The 13,995-nt window shown below is 40.0% G+C and overlaps 1 protein-coding gene across 22 annotated transcripts in view; it reads right to left on the minus strand.

Annotated features, from left to right (window-relative positions):
- The window catches only part of TNRC6B (trinucleotide repeat containing adaptor 6B), a 243,984-nt gene that overhangs the window by 26,052 nt on the left and 203,937 nt on the right, over positions 1-13,995 (minus strand). For 15 of the 22 annotated variants that reach the window (XM_072843849.1, XM_072843848.1, XM_072843850.1 and 12 more), the window contains 6 exons: positions 13,405-13,580; positions 11,036-11,110; positions 10,120-10,165; positions 8,699-8,847; positions 7,308-7,478; positions 3,187-3,312 (listed from right to left, as the gene is read on the minus strand). In XM_072843849.1, the coding sequence (XP_072699950.1) occupies positions 3,187-3,312; positions 7,308-7,478; positions 8,699-8,847; positions 10,120-10,165; positions 11,036-11,110; positions 13,405-13,580 (743 nt within the window). The remainder of the gene's footprint in view (positions 1-3,186; positions 3,313-7,307; positions 7,479-8,698; positions 8,848-10,119; positions 10,166-11,035; positions 11,111-13,404; positions 13,581-13,995) is intronic. The other 7 variants (XM_072843852.1, XM_072843859.1, XM_072843854.1 and 4 more) reach the window with 1 other exon arrangement.

Genomic DNA, 13,995 nt, shown 5'->3' on the forward strand with positions numbered 1-13,995 from the left:
TATGCATGCTCTCTCTGTTGAATAAATAAATAAAACATTTTTTAAAAAAGATCTATGGATAAAGGTTTCTCTATTACATTATATAACTGAAAAATTAGAAACAATTTAATATCCAATAATGGGGAAGAGAATGTTTCAGGAGGTCAAAATAAGTCTACCTGATAGAACATTATACCTTCTTCATTAAGAATAATCCACAAGGGCACCTGGGTGGCTCAGCTGGTTAAGCGCCTGCCTTTCTTTGACTCACATCATGATCTTGGACTCATGATCTCGGACTCCCAGGATCAAACCCCACATCAGGCTCCCTGCTCAGTGGGGAGTCTGCTTCTCCCTCTGCTCCTCACCCAGCTCCTGCTCTCACTCTGTTTTTCTCTCTTTCACATTAATAAGTAAAAAAAAAAAATATATTGAAAAAAAATGATCAACAGGAAAACTACATTGTAACAGGGAAAATACTAAGTATGATAGAAAGTTAACAGAAACAGCAGGATACAGTGACCATGAATGTCATTATGTGAAAAGCATGCCTGTACATGAACAGTCTGAATAGTGGATTTTGTAAAAATAATCCCTGTCATTGCATCGGGGTCAGGGGTTCTTGGAAGAAATTTTTCCATTATCTGAACTTTAAGTGTGGTTATTATATTGCCTTTACGTAAAGAAAAGAAAATTTGAGCTAACTCAACTGCCTTGTTTTTTAAAATATGGAAATATGAGGGGGGGGGGAACCAAAGTTTCCATTGTTTAATATTCTGCCCCCACTATGCATCAAATAAACATTAACCACATTATGCTAAATATACAAATCTCAAAAACATAGAACACAAATACTTTTCTACACAGAGCAGATACTTTGGCCATAAAGAGACTGGCAGCCCCTAAGTCTCAGACTAAGTTAACTGTGCTTTTCCTAATAATTCTACTTTTTAAACCATTCTGAAATGCATCTTCCCATAACTTGACATCTATTTACTCAAAATACGTGCCCTGCACAGTTTGTAGATGTTCAGGATCCAGCAGTGAACAAAGCAGACACAGACTCTGCCACTGGAAAGCCCAAGAGTGCTGGTGCCGTACTGTACAAAGCCTGGCTGGGGAGAGCCACTCTGACAAGGTGCCACTGCAGCAGATCTGAAGGAGGTGCAGATGGTGCCCCATGGCAACCTGTGAGAAGAGCAGTAGTGCTTGGTGCCCTAGGGCGAGCTGACTGGAGAGGCCAGATCTAACGGGAGGGAGGGTGGCAGGTGTGTGTGTGTGTGTGTGTGTGTGTGTGTGTGACACCAGGAGCATCGAGAGTCACAGTAAAGAGCTGGCTTTGTGTTCTTTTTTTTTTTTTTTTTTTTAATTTTTATTTATTTATGATAGTCACACACAGAGAGAGAGAGAGAGAGGCAGAAACATAGGCAGAGGGAGAAGCAGGCACCATGCACCGGGAGCCCGACGTGGGATTCGATCCCGGGTCTCCAGGATCGCGCCCTGGGCCAAAGGCAGGCGCCAAACCGCTGCGCCACCCAGGGATCCCTGGCTTTGTGTTCTTAGTGAGAGAGGGAGTCATGAGAGGATAAAGTAGTAACACAATTGACCTTTAGCTTTCTGTGATGCTACAAAAGCTTCCTATCTGGACTATTCATTCAGTAGCCACCAACCAGGTGTGGCTATTTAACTTTAAATCAGTTAAAACTTCCGTTCTGAAGGTCCACTGGTTGCATTTCAAGTGCTCAGGTGGCTGAGGGCTACCCTGGACCGTGTGGTTTGAGAGGCTCGGTCAGAATGCTGAGTGGAGAATAGACTGGAGGCAGGCAGGTGCTGGATGAAGCCAGACCAGTCCGGAGGCCATTTCTGAGAGAGAAACAGTGGTTGCCTGCCTTGGGTCAGGTTAGAGGAGGCAGTAGAAAATCGCCAGATTCGGGACAGAGTTCTGAAGGGGGATTTGTTGATGGACTGGATGTGAGCTGAGGGGACTCCCCACTAGCTCTAAGATCTGTGGCCTGAGCACCTGCAGGGCGGGAGTGCCATTTACTTGGAGGAAGATGATGTTTTAGAGGGGAGTATGGGATAAATCACAAGTTCTGTTTTGGATATGCCGACTTGAAGTGCCTATAAAGCATCCTAATAGAGATGGCCAGAAGTCTGTGGAATTGAGAGGAGAGATCTGGGCTAAAGACATCATCTTGGAACTGTCAGTATTTAGAGTCATTCACTGGGTGAAATCACCCAGCCAGTGGCTGCAGGATGTTGAGAAGAAGGTCCAGGGCTCAGACTGGAGCTCTCTGATGTTGAATGTTGGGGAGGTAAGGAGGGGCTTGTAAAGGAGAGGGACAAGGAAAGGTGGGTGGCGAATGACTATACAAGGTGTCCAAAAGCCAAATGAATGAAAGCCTCCCTCAGACGGGAGGGCGTGATCAACTACATCAGATGCTGCTGATATGCCGAGTCAGAAGAGACTGGAGACTGGTGACCAGACCACAATATTCCACAACACAAAGGCCACCTGTGCCTGTCATAGCGTCTTAATTCTCCCTGCCACCACCTTACCTGGACTCTTGTGCTAGCTTTGTAATCGGCTCCTTTGCTCCAGTAAGTCTGCCATTCAAACATATTTATACATTACTGTCACTGTTATTTTTCTAAAACATAGGTTTTCCTACATTGCCACTCAGCTGAAAACTCTTGCCCAACACCACATTATCTATGGCAACAGTAGCTAAACTTCAGGGTGCTGATAAAAATCGCCATGGGGTGACTAGTTCCCAACTCCCAGGATTTTGTCTCCATAGAGTGGGGGAGACCTAGGAACTCAAATAAGTGAATAAAATCTTTAAAAATGAATAAATAAAAATCTTTGGTTTTTAACAAATTTTATTTACTTACTTGAGAGAGAAAGAGACTGCACAAGCACAGGGAGCAGCAGAGCAAGAGGGAGAAACAAGCTTCTCACTGAGCAGGGAGCCCAATATGGGACTCAATACCAGGACCCTTGGATCACGACCCAAGCCGAAGGCAGATGCTTAACTGAGCCACCCAGGTGCCCCTAAATAAATAAAAATCTTGATCTGGATTCTTTATACTTTAGACATTTAGGTAACTATTATTCCTTTTATGCCCACAAAATCTTCCAGTTGGCAACTGGTAACTACCTGGATGGGCTTTATTGCTGAACTGTGGAAACATAAAATTGCTTACCTGGGGGGAAATAAACTGGGGAGGCACTTGCGCCCGGAGATTAGGAGAAGAATTTAGTGGCTGCACTGGTGTGTGCATACCTCTCGATTGTGCTGTGCTATTTCCAAACAAACCATGATTGCCACCCTGTAAACATAACAGCAACAGTAAGGCTTTTTTGTTAATGTAAGAAAATGCAAAAAAGAAACAGTTTTGGTTTTCTATCCTTCAGAAGTATACCCTGTGTTCCATGGAATCACAGAATTTTATAACTGAAAAGTTCCTGGTCTTGGAATACTTGGGAAAATTATTCAAATCAAATCATGCACATAGCACCACCACCCCTGCAGTCTGATGTACTCTATAACTGAAAGGGTAAAATCTGGTCAAATGTTTTAAAAAAGTATTATTTTTTCTTTTTGTAATTGAAAGGTATAGGCAATATAATGTTTATTTCAACTTCTCTTTAACGATTGAATTCACCAAATTTATTCTCAAGTCCAATAATCTGAGCTCCATCTTGAAAGGCACCTGAGTATAAATGCAGGCTTCTAAGTAATATCAGCTATAAAAACAACACTAGGACATTAATGTCTCTGAACTGATTGATTAGTTCAATCATAGAATCAGTGCCACCAAATTGTAGCCTATGTCCATGGGAACATTACTCCAGATCCGAATACTCTTTCTTATCTGGGTCTGCTTGACCCCTTCTTTGCTAGGTGATAAAATCTAAATCAAGAGTGAGATTTAAAAAATAAAAATAAAATAAAAAAGCAGAAAAGGCAAAAAGTGGAAAACCATTACAGGGACACCAAAAAAACCATTACTCACCTGTAACTTCTCATTCCAATGTATGAATATTAGTCTGGTTAAAAATAAGCTTAATTCCCTGATTTCTGGAGGACCAACTCACTGGAGCACTTCTAGACTATTCTAATCAAAGAGCTATAGAAAACTGGGCTATATGGCCCTTCTGTTCGGACTTGTTTTAAGCCGAGAAAAACCCTTTCAGCAAAGAATTTGTATTTGACAACTTGACACTGTTCCCTCTGTCTGAGGAAAGCTTCTCCACCATCTTCACTGGGCCTCTTCGAGGCTCAGCTCAGAGGTCATCCTTATAGAGGAAGTCTTCCCCAAACCTTCTTCCTCATTTCATATTCAAATTAACTGAGCCCACCTCTATGTTCTCAAAACACTTTCAACACTCTTTGATAGCAACCATCAGCAAGTCATATTCATTTTCCATTCTGTCTTTCCACCATCAGCTTAATACTTTCCTTCTTTGTAGTCCTAGAACTTAGTAAAATCCTAGTCTGTAGGATGCAAAACATCATGACCCACCAATTCTATATACTTGACAAAATCTCACTTAGTGAAGACAGCTGCACCACTGCTTATACCAAGTATATGTATTCTGAACTAAAGTCACCATCTTCTCCCTGACATGGTGGAGATTAAGGTAATTTTAAAGAATTCTATAACAGCACCATTCAGTTCTAGAACACTAAAGATATTCCAATGGCTTAATGATTCAAAATAGATTAAGGGATTGCTACTGGAAAATTAATGAACTTAAAAGCACTGAAAATAAAAATGGCTATGAACGTAAAGTAGAAAAGGCAATCAAAATCTGTGTATATCTCATATAACAAAATCAAAGATCCGCCATGAATTTTAAATCTCCCAAAAGACTGTTTAAACATGAAAAGACCTTTAATTCTACAAGCTATAATGTCTCCACTTCCCCTGTCTTACTAATAATCATCAAACTGTCACTCTAAGGTGACATAGTTTGGCTTTAACTTTTCTGAGATCTTGATAGTTGGCAGCTTCCCTACTGATCATTCTCAAGAACACAGGAACGTCTGTTTTGCTGAGAATGTTCTGCTAAAATCATTCTCACACTTTACTATCAAAGTAATGACCTAGTTATCAGATGCTAATGATTCATGGTAGGGTCCTTGGATGGTGGGATTTCTGGTAGCTGAAGTCCTTGCCAGAATCCATGTTTTAAAAAGTCCAAAACTGCTCTGTGAGGACCATTTTAAATTCCAACCTCTCTTTTGGAAAGAAATATTAGAAGGAATTTGCCTTTTTTTAGTTTTTTAAAAATTAGGCCCTACTACACATTCTCAGTGGACAGATGTCATGCTGCCCCATCGCCCAGAGGTTTTAGGTTATCTTTATCAAGTGTCTCTAAAGTCATATCAAGCCCTATGATAGGTATGTCTGATATGGATAATAGTACAGATGAGTCAACAGGAGTCTATCAAAAAACACCTTCTCTCTTTTTAAATATGGAATGTTGGCACTGCTACTCATTTTTTTTGACTATTCTGCACAGTAATACATTTAGTGGCAATCACACACAATTTTTTAAAAAACTGTATTTAGAAATTAGGAAAATGGTCATCAAATGCTTCTATATAAGTTTATGGCTTCTACATATGTTAATGTTCATCTGGTTATTTCCATTTTTAAAAATATGGTTATTTCTAGAGCTCCACTGTTGTATATAAGTCCCCTAAATAAAAACCCTTTTACAGGGACCTGAATCCTAGTATTTATTGGTGATATCTGCCTCAACTATTTTCAAACTCACTGAAAATCTGTCACTTGAAAATAAAAATCTTACGTTTTAATTTTTAATTATGAAGTATATTAAGTCTGCATGAAAATGGCATAAAAGAACCATGACCATATTTACATAAAACGTGTACCCATTAGATTCACAATGGATTTTGTAGCAATCCATTTTTAGGATTAAAAACACCCAAAGAGGAATGATCTTTTCTTAGAGTCCAGTGCTGGCTACTATGGCTGGTCTATTATACTAAAAATTATATACTAAAGGCTTTTGATAAATGTGCAATCCTGTAGGCGTCTGTAATCATCATTAATCAAGAGAGGTAGGACTGTTTTATATTTTCTATACCTCAGTCCGAAACAAATGAGCTGCCCAAAACCATGAATATAATTATTTCTTCTCTGTTTATATAAGCAATACACGTCTATGTCCTCTGTGGAAACATTAAGAAAAAGAATGAAATATAAAAAAAGAAAACAAGAAATTACCCGTAACGCCCAAACTAGAAAAACCAACTGAACACATGGACATTATATGATCCATTTTTAACATGTGCTAAAGCAATAATCAGAAAGCATATGAAAGACCTGTGTACACCTGGAGGACTATGATGTGGAGGACTAAAGGTATGTTTTATATATCTTTTCACTTGTAATGTGAAAGTCAGCATGTGGAAACAAAATAGATATAATAATTAAAAGTCCTTCCATGACATCCTAAGGTGAGAGTCACAGTGACAGGTCAGTGGTCACAGTACTGTGGCTAGGAATATATCATCAGTCACCATTCACAAGGGAATTGTCTCCAAATTCCTGGTTTTCTCCCCGACAACCACCCTGGAGCTGCTGTGGGGCAACAGAGGCCAGCAGTGCTGCATCAGGCCTATGAAGGTGAGGGGGCCTCAGGGGCCAGCCCTGCCAGTTTGGCTCTTGGTGCAGAGCCCCTCCCAGGAAGACTGAGGCCACCCCTATGAAATGGGCAGCTCCAGGCTAGATGGAACCGCCATGTCTGAGCAACATCCAGGCTTCCCAAAGCTCTTCTATCAAATTACCTCTCCCTGGGTAATGACTATATTTTAACTTAAAGACACTAGATTTTAAGATGCTGTAAAGCTCAAGTATTTACTCTTACTAGTTTTGCTGCTATTTTCTAATTAGAAGTTTTACTAAATCAAAAGGACTTCAAAAGTATCACTTGCCATTCAATCTAATGTCAAGAATGGCAAATCCGTTGCTAAGTTAGATGACGTAAGGTACCTATGTAGCCTCCTTAACATTTTCCTAAGCCAGTTTATTAGTTAACTTCTTAAATGTGAAATTAGGACCAAAAATGAGAAGACGAAAGAAACAAATTTAAAATAAAATCCATGTTGAGAAAATATGAAGAGAGATGGGTTCTACGGGCTGAGAGATCTAAAGCCTATACTTAGTATCATTCTGTGCATTCAGTAATCAACAAATTTCCCAAGACAGACAAATGATGCAATGAACTGCAGACCAGGGCCAAGGCAAGGCCACAGTCAAGCAGTTATAAATTTGAGAGGCCTCCTTACTTGTCTAGCAGCGAAGTTTTGGGGGTTGAGCCCTGTGCCGATTGCTCCAAGGCTGACGTTGGGTAGTGTGGAACCAGAGGGAGACAGCTTGTAGCTGGGAGAAGGGGAGAAGGGAGAGCAGGGAGCCTCATCCCCAAGGCACCCATCTTGATTGGAGAAAGGCAAAGTCAGCTGAAAAGTAGTAGGAGTTAGCCAATCACAATGAGTGTTGGTTAGTGAAGCAACAGAATGCAAGAAGGGACAAGAGAGAAACACTAGGAACAAACAGAGTTAGAGTGTATTAGCAATAAACGAGGATGGAATTTGGATCTGATCAGAGTCATCACACTTGGCCCAACAGACACCATCTGTCACCTCTGATATGGATTTTTTCTTATCCTCTAAGTAACACATTCTGTCCATTGCACTAAGATAAAAATTGCCAGACTCTGAATTTTTATGCATCTAATATTGATTACTCTATGTGGCTGCTGAAACAAAAGCCAGAGTAATCTTATGAATCTGTTGCTGCCTGAAACAGCATTATCAATAACGTCAAAAATTTGCCAGATCAAAAACTTTTTTTTTTTTTTTTTTTTTTTTTTTTAGATTTTATTTATTTATTCATGGGAGACACAGGCAGAGGGAGAAGCAGGCTCCATGCAGAGAGCCTGACGTAGGACTCAATCCTGGGACTCCAAGATCACGCCCTGGGCTGAAGGCGGAGCTAAACCGCTGAGCCACCCAGGCTGCCCAAACTTTTGGTTTTTATTGCTTTCTGAAGACCAGGGCCATGACAAATCAGTATTCTGAATCAAGGAATTATTTCCTCCAATTGGAAAGACAAGAATCAAAAACAAATAGGTATTCATGACTTCTTTAAATCAGGTTGAGAATTTGAACAGTATACCATTATAACTCACAATAGGTCACTAGAGAAATGGAGAAAGAACAAAGGAACTCTCTTAGAAATATCAAAAGAGAACGTTCTGGAACATCTTAACAAAGCTAGAAGGGAAGGCCTTAGGAGATACGAATTATCTGCACGATATCCCAAATTTAATTTCTCACTGTACAGCAGAATAAATTGGTCTCTAAAATTTCTTCCACACATTTCGCATTCCCACTATAAAAAGTCAGACCATTTATTTCCCCCTTCCAAACTTCATAAAATTTCTAAAAACTCAGACCTTCTTCATAATACTCACATACTACAGACAGATGGTTCTAGCTTCTGCCTAGTCACCTGTTGACATCAACTGTTTTCATGTCAACACTTAAATGCAGGTGATGTTTATGTTTTGCTCATTAATTAATTCAGTGACTCTGTGCTTCCTCCTGGAATCAATTATCAAAAGAACAAATGGGAACCAAAGTGGTTCGCATGAATTATCTTAAAGGATTTGACTCACCTTCTCGAAATAAGGCCCACTATCTGTGGTTCCCATGTCTTTGGAATTAGGTGGACGGAACCCAGATCGATCCTTCCTCATGATATCATTAAAATCCCCGAGATTCATTGCTCGCTTGTCCACGTCAAATTTTTTATCTGGAAGGCTCCCTGAAAAGTAACACAGAAGTGAAAATTTCAAGAACAAATATCTCCCTCATGATGGGGGTGGGGGGGGTACCGGTCCCATTCTTCTCCCTGAGGTGCTGGGCATAAGACCATGAGGGATCCTCTTGGTTCAGGCCCCCAGGGGCACGTGTGGATCCTTTTGTTCCTTCTTAAAAAACTTGTGTCAGTTGTAGCTTGTTTTCAATGGAAGATTGAAAGAGAGATTTAGGGCCAACCTGGTAAAAATCTGACTAAAAAAATAGTTCCACTGGTTATTGACATGTTTGATGACTATAACTCACTCATAAAATCAAATGCACTTCGTGAGAGAGTTTGTCTCCTGCTGTTGTTTTAGCATCTGCTAGATAAATGGGTGGGGTTGTGACACAGTTATTGAGAATAAAAAGGCCTAAGAGGCATAGCTGTTGCCCTAGAATTTAAAACTTAGAGTTGGGCACATTAAGTGAACAAGAGATTTCCCAAGTACCATGACTACTACTCCTTTTCTTCACAGCTCTGGAAATTTGCTATTATATACTGACATGATCAGTGCCCCTGGAAACTCATTTTTTCGTCACTCTTAGATTTTAAAATATCATAGATCAGACTATCTCCCTTATGACCTAGGACTATTTTCCTTTTTCCTTGGTTTGATTCTTTTTAAGTTCCTCAAGGTGAGCAATAGCATCATGGTGACGATCCCACAGACTAGGGGCTAACATGGCAACTGCTCCACTTAGGGTGGGAGAACTCATCAATAATGAAACATTCCAGTGCAGACAGGACTACCAACCTGAGAACAGAGTCTGGCAGGGCCACAGACATACTTTGGCCACACACTAGTTTTTAAAATCTGAATTAGTTTCCAATATTTAAGAATCAGGATGTCAATTTATGTCTGAATTTCTGGCCTCGCTCGCCAACTGGAAGCTCTGACAAAGCTGAACCCTTACTCTCCATGGCAACAACTGTTAAGGCCAGAGCAAGGCTGATTCCTTTATCCTGGAGATGGTACATATTCCCCCGACAGCTAACCAGTGGCCTTCAACTCCCAATTTCTTATACCTGGTACATGACACTCATTTTGTTACTTTCCTGGATCCCGCAACTATTTGAGTTTTCAATCCCTAGTGTCCAGGATGGTCCTTTATGTCTGCTGAATGGCACCCATCCCAACTCAAGCTGAGCAGGGATCCAATATAACATCATTTTTTTTTTTCAATATAACATCATTAATCACAATATACCCATTCATATTAGTAGAGTGATACACACCTACAGACAAATCCATTTTGCTGCCTGGATTATCTTCAGTTTGACTCTGAAAAAGAAGCAACAGGGAGGGAGGATTAAAGGTTTGAATTTGCAACATCTGTATGAGAGAGATAAAAAAATGGCATTATTTACGTGAGAGTTGTGGCGTACTATTGGTACTCTACATGGTCCTTTGACATAAACCTTATACTGGAATGAAGACAAGATCACTGATGATGTGACTAATTTTATTGCCTACGGTGTCCATATTCCCACATTCAATTTTCACATAGAATTAGCTTCAGTAACTCTATGGACAGAGCAATAGCTAAATAGCTGCTTAGAGAAATAAGTTCCAGTCGGCTCAGGATCAAATTCCACGAGTGTCAGCCAAATGATGACAACCTCTTCTCGTGACTTGTCCAGTCATCAAATCTGGAAATGTGCAGCCAAGTCAAGCTATCTGTCTTTTGGCAACTAGGGATGGGGTGTCCCACAATGTTCCCGAGAGATTTAAAGAGAGAGAGAGAGAGACAGAGAGAGAGAGAGAAATCCTACAAGAATTCCCTATATAATTAATTACAAATAGTTCCCCTACTTATTTTATTGTTGCTGCTATTTTCAAAACTGTAATATGAAAACTGGTACAGTATTAGTCAGGGAACGTTACGTAAGTTTTAAGGCCTGGCTCTTTCTGCCCCTAACCACTTAAGGAAAAGGACACAAGGACTACAAATTCAAAAGCCATAGCCTTTAAATATTGGAGTATTTCATTAAGAATAAAAGAATAGAGGACAAATACTGCTAAATCCAAATCAGAAACACTGTTTAACCAGTTTCTAAATCTGTAATGTTGTACTCTAGTGGCAGCGGTCTTCACATTTGTACTAAAAGTAAAAGCTGGGCTGTATTACACATAAAAGAAAATGAAACTTACCAGCAATCCCATATTTGAAAACTGTTTGGCAAGAGGATTCATCCATGAATCATTGTTTCCTCCTTTCAGTGAGCACTACAGAAATGAAATACATAACCTCAGAACCAAATTATTTTATCTCACTTCTTATCAGTTAGATTTATGTACTGATTGAAAATGCAGAACCAACAGTTTACCTTTCTGAGCCCAAATTTCCCTCTTTAACTGTGGTTATTTTGATATTTTATCCATTAGTCTGAAAGAGTAATAAGCTTTAGTTCTATCTATATTTTCATTCTTATTTGATTCGTCACACTGAGTTAGAACTGGAAAAATACATGGTTAGCTGGTGTTTTGTTTTATTTTGTTTTAAGATTTTATTTATTAATTTGAGAGAGAGAGCGAGAGAGCGCGCACACGCACAAGTAGGGGAGAGAGAGGGGGAGAAGCAGACTCCTTGCTGAGCAGGGAGCACTACACGAGGCTCAATCCCACGATCCCAAGATCATGACCTGAACCAAAGGCAGATGCTTAACCAACTGAGCCAGCCAGGAGCCCCTGAGTTTTTGTTTCTTAAGGGACAAACTAGTTTCTCCCCAGAATAGGACATCCAACACCAGCTCCACTTTTACTTCTATGGAGAAGGTAGGTGGAACAATGATGAGGAGTTGGTGGGGATGGGGTGATGGGGCTTTGCTTACTTGTACATTCTACAAATAAAAACTGTTTTGATATTTGTTATGTTGATTTTACTATTCTTCAAAGTGAATAAGTTCACTTAAGTTCAGTCACAGGTTTTAAGGTCAAAAAAGCCCTCACTGTAGGGAGGGTAGAATTGGTAGTTTTTGTTTAATACAAACAGTTTCAGTTTTGCAGATGAAAAGTTTTGTGGCTAGATGTGGCGATGGTTGCACAATAGCGTGAATATAATCACCACTACTGAACTGCCTGTGCACTTAAAAATGGTTACAATGGTAAATTTTACATTATCTGTCTTTGATCACAATCAGTTAAAAAAAAAAGGCCCTTGGACACAAAAGGTCAGAATTGTCAGTTGTGGAGCAGAAATGCCAAATTTCAACTGAGCTGAATCAGTTATGTCTCAGGGCCACCTGAGTGGGCCAGCACCTTTCCTTCACTCACTTCTGTCAATCAGCAGTATTCCTCAACTGTCTTTTTTTCTGTCTTGTTGGGAATTTGTAAATGACAAAAAAAGCCACAACAAGCCAGATAACAGGCGAGTACAAAGATACTGAGAATTTTACGGATTAATTCCATCTGTGACTAGGGGGAGGCAAAGCAATCCTTAGAAGGGAAATTGTAACTAGCTGCTTAAACAGGATGCCTCCAAGATAAACAACCTATGTGTTTAGGCTATCAAGTTACCGTATGCAGAACAACATTAATATCCTACAGCAAAGGGGATAAAGGCATAACCCCCTTAGCTGACTGAAGACCTTCCAGGACAGTACTTGGTATTTGAAACCAGGACAATATTCACTGTGAAGTGTTTCATGGGGCAGCAAGGCTCCCATGTTGAAATTAAATATATGACTGCCTATTTCTAATTTTCATCAATTTCTCTGCAGAAGGGAAAGAATGCCTCTGCTGGGAGAACGGTTCAGGTTCAAAGACTTGTTCTAGACTGAAACCAAAGTCCTCATCAAATTATGCAAATCAAAGGAGAAACGGCGTTGCTCTAAGACATGGAAAATGACAACTTAATTCCTTTTTTTTTTTTTAATTAAGTAGGCTCCATACCCAGCGTGGATCCCAACATGGGGCTTGAACTCACAACTCTGAGATTAAGAGTCGGATGCTTAACCAACTGAGCCACTCAGGAGCCCTGGAAAGTGACTTTACAACACAACCTGGTACAGGATATAGATAAATCATTTGGTTGCTACAGTAGGGTTATGTACTGGCACTTCACTTTGTTGGAAGAATGATTCTGGGTTTTGGAATCTCCCGAATCGGATAAAAACCAGTCATGCTGATTGCCACTGGAAAAGCTGTCATTCTTTGGTTTCTCTTCTATATATCATGGGGACTACCCTAAGGACTTCCTTGGCTTTAGAATCCAAAAGCATAAAACATTTATAAAGTGTGCCTTGAAAGCTTCCAAAGAATTATTATCATATGGAAACTAAAAGTAAAAAAAAAATCTCCTGTCTTTGAAAATTCCATTTTACTCACAGCAACAGCTCTGTAGTTTGAGGTTTCAAGGTCATGGGGAAGGAAGATGAGGAGTAAAGAGGAAGTAATTATTTGCTCTTAAGAAAATATTTTCACCCTTACTTAGGACTTCAGGGACTCCTTCCATGAGAAAATTCTCAGTTCTGCCTTCTAAGAACAAAGAAACAAGCTCGATCATTTCTAAAGCGGGCTACCTTCATTTGCTTCTTTCCTCCTTGTCCCCAGCTTGCTGAGTTGTGGGAGGAAGCACTTCCCTGAGAGCCGGCGGTGTTCCAGACTCCTCCATCATCCTCCTCCTCCCAGCTGGGATGGCGAGTTCCCGTCACTGGACCGTCACTCTCCCCCCAGCCGTCTTGCATAGATTTGGAATCTTTAAGAAAAAAATGGACAAATCGTATGCAATAGCTACATATTAACAATAATCACAATGATCAGTCCTTATGAATGCAGCATTTTAGGGTATTTGTGATCTTATCTAATCCACCTCTGTGGCGAGGCCAATATTCTAGCCCCTTCCACATTCGTATTACCCAAAGGGTAAGTATATCTATAGCTTTAACTATACGATCCTGAAGGAGAGAAGACTTTTTTAAACTGTGAAGGTTTTGTGATGGAAGAGTGATTCTAAGGTTGGAAAGACACAAAAAAATCCAGACCATACTGCTGAAGTATCTCCTTGTGCCAAGGGTCTGGCTAATGTCTTCCAACAGCCATTTTGGATCTATTTCAAGTCTACAGTGTGGTATTTCCCATGATGATACAACCAATTTTACAGTGAAAATCAT

This window comes from Canis lupus, chromosome 11 (genome assembly GCF_048164855.1).
Source record: "Canis lupus baileyi chromosome 11, mCanLup2.hap1, whole genome shotgun sequence".
NCBI classification, from domain to species: Eukaryota; Metazoa; Chordata; class Mammalia; order Carnivora; family Canidae; genus Canis; species Canis lupus.